Source organism: Oryctolagus cuniculus, chromosome X, assembly GCF_051225735.1.
Source record: "Oryctolagus cuniculus isolate XC-2025 breed Fujian yellow rabbit chromosome X, ASM5122573v1, whole genome shotgun sequence".
NCBI lineage: Eukaryota > Metazoa > Chordata > Mammalia > Lagomorpha > Leporidae > Oryctolagus > Oryctolagus cuniculus.
The window spans coordinates 101,095,847-101,108,855 of NC_142888.1; the positions used below are offsets into that span (position 1 = coordinate 101,095,847).

Consider the following 13,009-nt stretch of genomic DNA (forward strand, 5'->3'; position numbering starts at 1 on the left):
ATTCCTACTTATCCTTCAAGGATCACGTACAAGAAAAGAAAAATGGTCACATCTGTAAAGTCTTTTCTGACTTTACCTTTCCTGAGACAAAAATTAATTATGCTTTCCCTAGGCTTTCACATCACATCATTCATTGTTAGCTTTCCACTTATCTATCTACTCTGCTCTATAGAATGCCTAAGCCGAAACCAATCACTTACAAATAAAATTCAAAGTATACATAAAAAATTATGGGATTAACCTACACACACACACACATCCTCTCCGCCCCCATACATACACACACATAATTTTTTACCTGATAAAACTTGAATTTGAATCCAAGAATATGACACAGTGTTTGCGGTTCACACATACTCATGTAAGATTCTAATAAAGATATAAAGAAGTCATCGTGTTCTGGCCTGCATTCAAACACTTCTAAAATGACATCCAAAACTCTATTGGGATCCAGATTAAAGCATCCTGCAACAGAGGAGATATACACAAATTCAAAAGTGATTATGCATCATTTATAGTAAAGCCATTAACTTTCAGGTATAACATACAGCCAGGTAAAACTTTTTTTTTTTAAATAACTTATTACAGTTTTGCTTCCTCTTCCCCATAGGAACATCTTCATAACTTTCAAGATCATAAAGTGTACTCTACACATATTACAGAAAGAAACGTGACGTGCCCTGGATCACAAAATATATTAATGACAGGTCTGAGGGTAGAGTCCAGGATTTGTGACACTATTCAAGTAAGCATTCTTTGATGCCACACTGTCTCACTAGTTCTTGACTACTTAGGCTAGTCAGAAGTATCCACGTTAATTCCTAGCTAAATATGAAAACCAAACAATGCTGGTTACATGTTAGACAACTAAAGAATTTTACTTTTAGACATAAGTATATAGAATGTGATAAACTGCTAAAAGTTTAGATTCACGGAAAGGAGACCATTATTTGTAAAGGAAATTTGAGTTTATTTTACATGCATAACAGAGCTATAAGATATACCTATACCACTGATTTATATTTATGGTTTTTAATAGCATTGTAAAGGGAAATGTGATATACTACTGGTACTAAGAGAACAGAGAATACCAAGGGACACAAGAAAGGAGTATAGATGACACACATAAAAACAAAAGGAAGAAGGTAACCTCAGTAGAACAGGGAAAAAAAGGCAAATAAATACTAAATAAGTGTTCTTGAGTACTAGACTTAACTAAAAAGGGTCAATGGACATGAATTTAACAAACGTTCCTACCAGCTACCCTATACTCAAAACATTATTAACTCTATATGCATTCATCCTCAGCTATTTCCATAATTATAATACAGTGCAGTCACATCATATGCACATTTCAGTTAGAAGAATTCAACTTCTGCACACAGGGAAAAAATAGAAAAATTAATGTAAATAATATAGGTAATTCCAAACACCATTCCTCTCAATAAAAATTACTCTACTCTTAGGACCCAGAGTAAGCATGAGATAGCAGTTTTCTGTATCCCCCTTCCAAATTAATAAACTCTCCCCCTTCCAAACTAATAAACCTTTTGTTTAAAAGTTCATGAAAATGCATATCATAAAACTATGCCTGAAATTAAAAAAATTTTGCACCAAAATAAACATCTTTTATTCCATTTTCCATGAACTTTTTGAAGTTCCCTCATATAACCCAGCCCTATGCTTTTTTTGTAAAACATTTTCCCAAAGTTATTTATATTAAGCACTGCAAAACTGAAGTCTGCTTCATAGTATCTTAGAGTCACTTAGAAAAGTAAATCCAGGGCCTGCGCTATGGTGCAGTAGGTTAATCCTCTGCCTGTGGGGCCGGCATCCCATATGGGCACTGGTTCCAGTCCCAGCTGCTCCTCTCCCAGTACAGCTCTCTGCTATGGCCTGGGAAAGCAGTAGAGGATGGCCCAAGTCCTTGGGCCCCTGCACCCACGTGGGAGACCCAGAAGAAGCTCCGAGCTCTTGTCTTCGGATTGGCACAGCTCCAGCTGTTGCGGCCACTTGGGGCGTGAACCAATGGAAGAAGATCTTTCTCTCTGACTCTCCATCTGTCTCTAACTTTCTCTCTCAAATAAATAAATAAAACCTTAAAAAAAAAAAAGAAAACTAAGTCCTTCTCCAAGTAACTATTTTTCCCTTTATGTGATCTAAATTTAAGAACACATTTTCTTCCATTTTGCATTCCAAGGTATAGAAGGATTAATGAGGCAATCATGTCCTGTTGAATACAGTTCCAGATTTTCATAAGATTTTCAAAAATGTATTTCCCTAAAGTTTGGAGAAAAGTTTCTCAGTGTTTTGCCTCCACATGTACTTTCAAAAAGTATGGCCTCTATAAATTTAAAGAGTGAATCTAGAGGCCAGCATTGTGACTCAGTAGGTTAAGCTGCCACCTGCTGCTCCACTTCCAATTAAGCTCCCTGCTAATCCACCTGGGAAAGCAGCAGATTATGGCCCAAATTTCTGGACCCCTGCCACCCACTTGGGAAACCCATACAGAGCTCCTGGCTCTGGCTTGATCCAACCCTGGGCCATTGCGGCCATTTAGGAACAAACCAGCAAATGGAAAATGCTTTCTCTCTCTGCCTCCTCTTCTCTCTATGTCACTCTGCCTTCCAAATCAACAATATCTTATTTTTAAAAAGTAAATACAAACTAGCAATCTGATTCATTAACTGCTACTGATAGGAATGTAAAATGATGCAAATAACTTTTCATAAAACTGGCAGATTCTTTAAATGTTAATCCCACACCTGCCATATGACCCAGCCATTCCATTCCTAAGTATTTACCCAAGAGAAATAAATGTCTATGTTCATACAAATAGTTGTATACAAATATTCACAGCAGCTTTATTTGTAATAGGAAATACACACACATGTCCACCAACATGTGAATGGATCAACAGACTGTAGTATACACAAGTACAGTGGATTAGTACTCAGCAGTAAAATGTGAAGAACTACAGATACAGGGAACAACAAGGAAGAAATCACCAAATAATTGTGCTGCATGACATGTAGTATACACAAGTACAGTGGATTAGTACTCAGCAGTAAAATGTGAAGAACTACAGATACAGGGAACAAGGAAGAAATCACCAAATAATTGTGCTGCATGACATGTCAGACCAAAAGAATTTACACTATATGATTTTATAGAAGAATTCTAGAAAAAGCCAATTAAACTACAGAACAGAAAGCAAATTTTCAGCTGTGTGGGGAGAAATAAAGGGATAGAAAGGGAGATGAACACAAAAGAACAAGAGGAAATTGGGGTGGAGGGTTGACAGAATGTGCATTATCTTGTCTATGATATTTTCACAGATGTACTTACGCTAAAATTCAGTTTCAACCTTTAAATACATGCAGTTTATTGTATAACAACTAAAGCTGAATAAAACGGAAAAAATACCACCAAATTGCTATACTACTGACAACAGTATATTATGGAAGTAAGATCTGGCAAATTCTCCAATGCTATAACTTCCATATTTACAAAATATAAAAGTGAAGTCACTAACAAAAAAAAATGAATAGCACCCTATTCTATCATAGAGAACAGAGAGATACTTAATTTTGAAAAACTCGAGAGCGTAAAATTACCCGTAAGTCTACATATGCACAACTTGTGAATAAGGACTACAACAAGCAACATATTATATGGACATCTTTAAAGTCATTCATTCACAATTCTTTGAAGTTTATATTTTCAATGTGCTAGAACGTGAACCATTGAAATTGTTTATTTTATGTTTCTCATCAAGACTATTTTATCAGTAATCAGTACTGTCTAGAACTCATTTCTTTCTACATTCAATTTAAGAATATAGAAGAAGTAGGCCGGCGCCACGGCTCACTAGGCTAATCCTCCGCCTTGCAGCACTGGCACACTGGGTTCTAGTCCCGGTCGGGGCGCCGGATTCTGTCCCAGTTGCCCCTCTTCCAGGCCAGCTCTCTGCTGTGGCCAGGGAGTGCAGTGGAGGATGGCCCAAGTACTTGGGCCCTGCACCCCATGGGAGACCAGGATAAGTACCTGGCTCCTGCCATCGGATCAGCGCGGTGCGCCGGCCACAGCGCACCGGCTGCGGCGGCCATGGGAGGGTGAACCAACGGCAAAAGGAAGACCTTTCTCTCTGTCTCTCTCTCTCTCACTGTCCACTCTGCCTGTAAAAAAAAAAAAAGAATATAGAAGAAGTAGCATGCACTTTCACTTATAACAGATATCAATCTTTGCATCTTTCTCAAAAGAAAAAGTGGCCGGTTACTTTTCTATTAAAATCTCAGGTGCTGTAAGTTAGTCCAACCAATATCACCTATAATATAGAAAAAGTAGCCAAACTGAAAGTTTAGAAAAATCATTTCCAAAACCTTAGTTTCTAATAACAGTTAACTTATTTCACATATAATAAGACTCTAATAACAATCAATAAGACTGAATAGCCAAAAAAGTATTTTCTAGTGGAAATTGAGGTAGAATATAGACACTCTTGTATTCAAGCATCTTAGAAAGGATTTCATCCAGCTCAAACATCTACAATCTTATGATCTAGAAAGATCAGGACCAGCTTGCTCCCTACCTCTACCACCATTTACATTAAGGAATACATATACATACATACATACAAACACACACACACACACACAGCTTTTATGTCTTTTGAGGAACCAACAGGGAACCATACTGGAAGGGAACAATGGAAAAATAAAGAAATGACAGACTTTACTATAATCATTAAATCATTCCTTCATTTAAATAAATATTAAGTAACTACTAGGTGCCAAGTGCTTATAACACAGAGCCTCCTCTACCCTTGAGAGTACACGCCTCCTGGATGATATTTTTAAAGAAATGCATTGGACAGTAACTGAAGTTTCCCCCCAAAGATGAACAAGATGGTCGTATATTGGAACAACTGCAACTACAGATAAGAGCTGTGATTAAACTGACAGTGGCTTTTATAGCAATACAGCCAAACTGAGCTTCTAAACAGGAAAATAAAACACCAGGAAAATACTGTAAACATGACCGGAAGAGTTGTCTAGTGTATACATTTCAGACAAAAATAACATAATTATAGGTTGACAATGTGGCTTAGCATATAAAGCTGCCACCTGCAACATCAGCATCCAACATGGGCACCAGGTTCAAGTCTCGGCTGCTCCATTTCCAATCTAGCTCTCTGCTAATTGGGTGGAAAAGCAGTGGAAGATGGTCCAAGACCTTGGGCCATTGCACCAATATGGGAGAACTGCAAGAAACTCCTGGCTTCAGTCTGGCCCAGACCCAGCTATTGCTGCCATTTGGGAAGTGAATCAGCAGATGGAAGACCTCTCTCTGTCTCTCCTCTCTCTGTAACTCTGCCTTTCAAATAAATAAAATAAATCTTAAAAAAGATTTTTATAGTCTCAGTAACCAGACAAAATGGGCCTTAAAATATAAAGAAAAAACCAAGCTTTCAACAAAATGAAACAACTTGGAAAGTAGAAAGAACTCCTTTTGAAGCAAGCTAATAAAAAATACTATGGGCCCAGTGGCGCGGCTCACTAGGCTAACCCTCCGCCTGCGACACCAGCACCCTGGGTTCTAGTCCCGGTTGGGGCACCGGATTCTGTCCCGGTTGCTCCTCTTCCAGTCCAGCTCTCTGCTGTGGCCCCAGGAAGGCAGTAGAGGATGGCCCAAGTGCTTGGGCCTTGCACCTGCATGGAAGACCAGGAGGAAGCACTTGGCTCCTGGCTTCAGATCGGCGCAGCGCGCCAGCCGGAGCAACCATTTGGGGGGTGAACCAATGGAAAAAGGAAGACCTTTCTCTCTGTCTCTCTCTCTCACTGTCCACTCTGCCTATCAAAAAGAAAATACTATGTTAAATAATTTCTGAGAAATAGTATTTGCAAAAAAACTGTACGTGTCACTGTAGGAACCAATAAAATCAAGATGCAGAAAAATACACCTAACAAAATAAAAATTATTCTAAGAGAAAAGAAAGCCTTTACTTCAAATCACCAAGAGCTGTGCTCTTTTTCATGGCAGGGGGTGAGGGGGAGGGAGGATCTCCAACTAACGTATTGTTAAGAAATTTTAATAAATCAAGAAATTATGTAAAAGAGGCAGCCAAATGGCCTTTCAACAAGATAGAGGAAACCTGACACAATGATAAGATGTATCTAGGCTGACAAGACCTTATATTGATTGATCCAAAAATAAAGTACTAAGTACACTCAAAATAACATGGTCAAAGGAATTCAATGTCTCAAAATCTGTCCAAGAATAAAATGGCTCGGTTTGTTGTTTTTTTGTTTTTAATGTTCCTCTGGTCACCTGACAAGCTTCAAGAGTACTTGTGAGACTAGAGGGCCATACCCCTCACCAGCGCTACCCAAATCTACAACCTTAGACCTTAGGCAGCAAATAAAAAGCCCTGAGGCTTGGTGAAAAGAATTTTGACTCTGAGAGAGATGATAAAGGGTTAGAGTTTGGGCCAAAAAGATCCTAGACAACTAAACCCAAAACCACGAAGAACAATTTTCAATCCATAAAACAAAGTTTAAGGATGCTCACTCCAGGAGCAGCTTACAGCTAGAACTTTTATTTAGAGCAGGAATCAAGAAAGTATCACCCATGGTGGATTAAATCCATTTGACTGTTTTATAAAGTTTTACTCTAACAACCAAACTCATTTATTTATGTACAATCTATGGCTTTCAACACTGTAAGACAGAGCTGAGTAGGTGCAACAAAAAACCATATTATCCACAAAGCAAAAATGTTTTTCCTAACTTGCCATTTAAAGAAAAATTATGCTTCACTACTGAATCAGAAAAAAAAAAATCTAACAATCACTTTTTTCACTGTATGTATGTAAGGTATACAACATGTTTTGGTTTCTGAAAGGCACACAAAAAGAGGAGAGTACACTTAGTTTAGTTTAACAAAGTGTTTAAAGGAGTACAACTCTGATACCCTTTCCTCTAAATTATAAAATGTGCTTTTTGCCATCTTGATACAAGGATCACTGGTATAGGGATCTATGAATCGGCAGCTCAAAAGTATACTAATGAGCTGGCACTTTGGTGTAGTAGGTTAAGCCTCTGCCTGCACTGCCAGCATCCCATATGGGTGCCAGTTCAAGTGCTGCCTGTTCCTCTTCCAATCCAGCTCTCTGCTAATAGCCTGGGAAGTGGAAGACTGACCCAAGTGCTTGGGCCCTGGCTCCCATGGGAGACCCTGAAGAAGCTCCTGGCTCCTCCTGCCTTTGGATGGGCCCAGCTCTGGCCATTGCAGCCATTTGGGGAGTAAGTCAGCAGATAGAAGATCTCTTTCTCTCTCTCTCTCTCTGCCTCTGCCTCTTAATAATTCTGCTTTTCAAATAAATAAATAAATCTAAAAAATATTTTAAAAAGATTTATTTTATTTAAAAGAGTTACAGGAAGGGGGAGGGAGAGGGAAATCTTTCATCCACTGGTTCACTCCACAAAAAGCCACAACAGCTGGGCTGGACCAGTCCAAGGCCAAGAGCCTGGAACTCCATCTAGGTCTCCCACGTGGGTGGCAGAGGCCCAAGAACTTGGGCCATCTTCTGCTGCTTTCCCAGGCATATTATCACGGAGTAGGATCAGAGGAGATGTAACCAGGACTTGAACCTGTATTCATATGGCATGCTGGCATTTGCAAGCAGCGGCTTAACCCACTGTGCCACAGCACCTACCCAGTATTATTTTTGAGATAACATTTAATTTACATTATAGTCAAAGGCTTAACACTCTACTAAATAAAGAGTTCAACAAATAGCTGGCGCCACGGCTCACTAGGCTAATCCTCCGCCTTGCGGCACAGGCACACCGGGTTCTAGTCCCAGTCGGGGCGCCGGATTCTGTCCCAGTTGCCCCTCTTCCAGGCCAGCTCTCTGCTGTGGCCCGGGAGTGCAGTGGAGGATGGCCCAAGTACTGCACCCCATGGGAGACCAGGATAAATACCTGGCTCCTGCCATCGGATCAGCGCGGTGCGCCAGCCGCAGTGTGCCAGCCACGACGGCCATTGGAGGGTGAACCAACAGCAAAGGAAGACCTTTCTCTTTCTCTCTCTCTCTCTCTCTCACTGTCCACTCTGTCAAAAAAAAACTTAAAAAAAAAAAAGAGTTCAACAAATAAAAGGCAAAAACACCGTAATTCAGAAAGAATACAGGCAAGGGTTAAAAACAATCAAATGAAAAGAAATTCAACTCATTCATATAAATTTTTAAAATAGCCACAGATCATTAAAACTATAGAAACATATAATTTTTAACAATGTGTTTGACAAAGATTTAAAACAAAGTTTGACAAAACAATAAATTTTCAGCAAAGCATTATATGAAATGCACTCATCCTGTCTCTATGAATAATCTACAAGCTTTAAAAAAATCTTAACACATAATGCACACACATATAAATCTTACCTATTAAAGACTTGATATTTTCTAAGATTAAATCACTAGTAGCATTTCCAGATAAATCTTGCCCCAATTCAGCAATCAACTTGGCATAACCTTCATTCTCCTCTCTTAGCAAATTGAATTTTTGCTGTTTATAACTGAAATCAGATAAATATCATTAAGAGGATAAAACTAACTTCAATTAACAAGCCTGTATACCATAATGTAGTCTTATTGAATATCTCCCACTTTAAAATAATCATAAGAATAGCTATTAAATGTTTAACTTCTTTGTATCATTTTTAACAGTTCATAAAAGAATATGGAAGTTACATGGGTAAATCAGTAACAAAAGGAAAGAATATTGCTAACATCAAAGAATAACAATACACCACTATTTCTATCATGTGCTCTGATTATAGTCATAGTCCCACACTACTTTATTGCTAAAAAGAACATTAAATATTATTTAATGTTGAATACAGACAAAATTAACACTGGTTTTGCAGCAGTAAACCTCACTGATGACTCAATCTTAGGCTACTCTTTGAAAGCAGAAAAACACAAAAGATCCACACTAACCACAAAAATTTCTTCAATGAGCCTTAAAAACTCATAGTATTCAAAATGAGAAGTTAAAAAATATCCAGCTACTTGATGTCCAATATAAGATACATATACTTACAAGAGCTTTGTCTTGATTTTAACTGATTTTTGATTAAATTGCTGTGATTGCTTGATAAGCCCTAATGATTCCAGTGTTTCTGGATCCAGGCGTTCCTTTAGAACTGTGTCTGAAACTAAATACTGTATTAAAAAATATTAAGTGTCATTTACTTCTTAGCATTCCAACTACGCAATCTACAATCTAAATATATTCTAAATAACTTTTCCCAAATGAGAATACAAACATTTCATTCTATAAATATCAACTTATAAAATGTTTTTGGACTTCAATTAAAAAAAGATGACTCTCCAAATATTGAAATATATAACATACAGCTCTCCCAAAAATTCACTTAAAAATTATATGCATAGTATACATAGCCAACAAATGACAAGCACAACAGGTGAAATTCTCATTAAAACTGAGTCTGTCTCAGCTGAATTTTAAGATAATATAGCATTTCAGTTTTCTTTAGTTTCAACTGTTTAAGTCAAATAATAGCACCACAAAGACAAGGACAAGGACATTCTTCCAGGTCTGGGTAATGTCATTCTCTTTAGTTCTAAATTTGTGACATATGGTTTACTAGACCATAATTATGAAAAGTTTTAGAATTTATTACATGAAAATTACTTCCATTATTTTTCTCCTTGCCTAATAAAGAGTTTAGGAAAATTCTTTCAGTTTAAAAGCTGTCTATAGTCATTTCTATTTATAGATGCTTACCTTTCCTTAGGAACTTACTAGGTCAGGAATATCACTAAAGGTTTCACGTGAACAGTTTAAGAGATACGGTAACATGTTTATTTCACAGAAATATCACATCTAATTTCAAAACACATTCCATTTCAAAACCCAAATCTCACCTTATGTGAGCTGTCACCTGAATGTCAAAATATCCTCCATTAACATAATTAACTGCAATGACGACTCCAATGAAAAGTTTTAAAAAGTACTGTTTATAACTTACCAAACATGCTAATACCAACTGTGTAAAATAGTCTCTCTTGCTTTTTTCTTCTAAACAGTTTGTCTCAATATCTACAATGATGAAAAAAAGATAAGTTTGATTGATTTCTCTAGATTCTAACACTAAAATATTTTGTTTAAAACTTCCTAATTCAAAAATGCCTCATCATAAATTTGGAAAAATTTAAAACTATGGCAACTGGAGACATCTGACGTATGTATGAGTGTTTTAATATCTATCCATAAAGGGTAAGTTGATTAACAAGCGCTACCTGCTGTGGCAATGGAAGCAACAATGCTACAAAAAATATTGTCCTTAAAATGGTAAACAGTCAAAGTTTAAACTACTTGTCAAAGATGCTGAAAAAATAAATTCTTTCCTTAAGTAAGAAGTTGAACTGACTGACAACAAAGATCTCTTCTAAATCTGAAGATCCTCTTGTTTATAAAGATCAAACCCTTGGCCGGCGCCGTGGCTCAACAGGCTAATCCTCTGCCTTGCGGCGCCGGCACACCGGGCTCTAGTCCCGGTCAGGGCACCAGATTCTGTCCGGGTTGCCCCTCTTCCAGGCCAGCTCTCTGCTATGGCCCAGGAGTGCAGTGGAGGATGGCCCAAGTGCTTGGGCCCTGCACCAGCATGGGAGACCAGGAAAAGCACCTGGCTCCTGGCTTCGGATCAGCGCAATGCACCGGCTGCAGTGTGCCGGCTGCAGTGTGCCGGCTGCAGTGTGCCGGCCGCGGTGGCCATTGGAGGGTGAACCAACGGCGAAAGGAAGACCTTTCTCTCTGTCTCTCTCTCTCTCACTGTCCACTCTGCCTGTCAAAAATAAAAAAATAAAAAATAAAAAAAATTAAAAAAAAAAAAGATCAAACCCTTGACCTTGGCCACCTTAGTCAAACCACCATGTTCTAACAAAGCTACCTGGCCACCAACTCTCCACAAAGATATTTTGAAAAGATTTTAAAATATCTTTTCAATTACAATTCTAGTAAATAAAGTGTATTCAAGATTTTTATTTTCTTCCCACTGAAATATTTTTTAAACTGAGACCTTAAGTTTTAGTAAATTATTCAGAAAATTTGTCAAACAGTCTTCTGATCTGAGGTATGGAGGAAATATAACAATGCTAAATAATAATCATCAAAAATTTCAACCACGATTGGCAGGATTACAAACAAGATTATCTCAGGGGCTGGCGCCATGGCTCACTTGGTTAATCCTCCACCTGCGGCACCAGCATCCCATATGGCACCGGGTTCTAGTCTCGGCTGCCCCTCTTCCAGTCCAGCTCTCTGCTGTGGCCTGGGAGGGCAGTGGAGGATGGCCCAAGTGCTTGGGTCCCTGCACCTGCTGGGAGACCAGGAGGAAGCACCTGGCTCCTGGCTTTGGATAGGTGCAGTGCGCCAGCCATATCAGCCATTTGGGGGGTAAACCAACGGAAGGAAGACCTTTCTCTCTGTCTCTCTCTCTGCCTGTCTAAAAAAAAGAAAAAAAGAAAAAAAAATTATCTTGAGATTATTGTTTTAACTGATTACGTACTATTAAACTATTTAAAAGTCAACTGATACTTTAGAATGTGCTGTTACTAAGAGGCAACAGCTTTAGCAAAGTAATAAAAATCACCCTCCAACACACATCCTACTGCTGTTTTGCTTGTTTACTTTCTACTGACAACACTAAAAAAAGGAAAAAAAAAATAAGAAGAAATTTATCATCAAACATATTCACATTTTCCCGGCCTTTCTCCACTTTTCCCTTCTTGGACAGCTGCCAATTCCCCCATATTTTGGCCATTGTAATTAAGCATACAGCTCAAATTGTGTTAAGGATATTGTATTGTGTAACTTATGTAATGTAAATAGTAGTTCAATTTGAATTTCTCATCGAGACTTTTTTTTAATTCATATATATTTTGTTAATCCTTTCTAGGAACTCTCACCTGTTATCCTGGTATCTCATCTTCTGGTCCCTCTCTCAGTCTAGAACTTCAAGGAAACTGATCTTAAGGGGTTGGGACTAAATTAGGCTCATTCGTTTAACCAAGATCTGTCAACTCTCTTGGGCCCTAAAGTCTCTAACATCAGGGCGCCTGATAGCAGATTCATCCTCTACAAAACCAATCTGCTCACCTCAGCCACCTGACCTGCTTCAGATGCCATCCTCCTGGGTTCTGACCATGTCAGCAAACACTTAATAGGACCTCAGTGAATTTCTTAGTTGTCTCAGTCAATGCAGTACTCTAATATCCCAACTGTGCTTTTCCTGTTTACTTTATCCTTTGATTCTTAACTCATAACAGCATTCTAATGAATTCATTTTTTGTTATTTTTTAAGGATTTATTTATTTGAAAGGCAGAGTTAGAGACCATCCAATCATTCACTCCCCAAACAGCCACAACAACTAGTACTGGACCAGGCTGAAGCCAGGAGCTTCTTACAGGTCTCCCACATGTGTGCAGGGGCCCAAGCACTTGGGCCATCTTCCGCTGATTTCCTAGGGGCATTAGCAGGGAGCTGGATCAGAAGTGGAATAGCTGAGACTCAAACCAGTGCTCATATGTGATGCTGGCATCACAGGCAGAGGCCCTACTTGCCACAATGCTGCCCCCCGCCCCCCGATTCCTTTCTATCCTAAATCTACTTACCTTTCCATCCCTGAATGAAGTTACCTTTCATTTCCCCTATAATTTTAGATTTTAATAAAAAGCCCTCAACCATTTCCAGCTGTAATTCTCTGAGTTACCAACTACCTACCCCCAAGCAGATGTCCCAGCAAGGCATCGAGTTATATCAAACTTGCCTTTTCAGGTTACTAAGGTTCTCAGGCTGGGGCCAGCTTTGTGGCAAAGCAGCTTAAAAGCCGCCACTTGGAATGCTTGCATCTCAAATCAAAGTGCTTGTTCGAGTCCCAGCTGCTCTGCTTCCAATCCAGCTCCCTACTAATGTACCA

General features: G+C 38.7%; 1 protein-coding gene across 31 annotated transcripts in view; it reads right to left on the minus strand.

Annotated features, from left to right (window-relative positions):
* The window catches only part of THOC2 (THO complex subunit 2), a 117,621-nt gene that overhangs the window by 75,235 nt on the left and 29,377 nt on the right, over window positions 1–13,009 (minus strand). For all 31 annotated transcript variants that reach the window (XR_016228307.1, XR_011385341.2, XR_016228306.1 and 28 more), the window contains exons 5-8: window positions 10,060–10,130; window positions 9,108–9,229; window positions 8,447–8,580; window positions 299–465 (exon numbers count right to left, since the gene is read on the minus strand). Coding sequence is in view for 26 of the 31 variants with exons in the window: in XM_008273167.5 (XP_008271389.2) it covers window positions 299–465; window positions 8,447–8,580; window positions 9,108–9,229; window positions 10,060–10,130 (494 nt within the window). In the remaining 5 variants the exon portion in view is untranslated. The remainder of the gene's footprint in view (window positions 1–298; window positions 466–8,446; window positions 8,581–9,107; window positions 9,230–10,059; window positions 10,131–13,009) is intronic.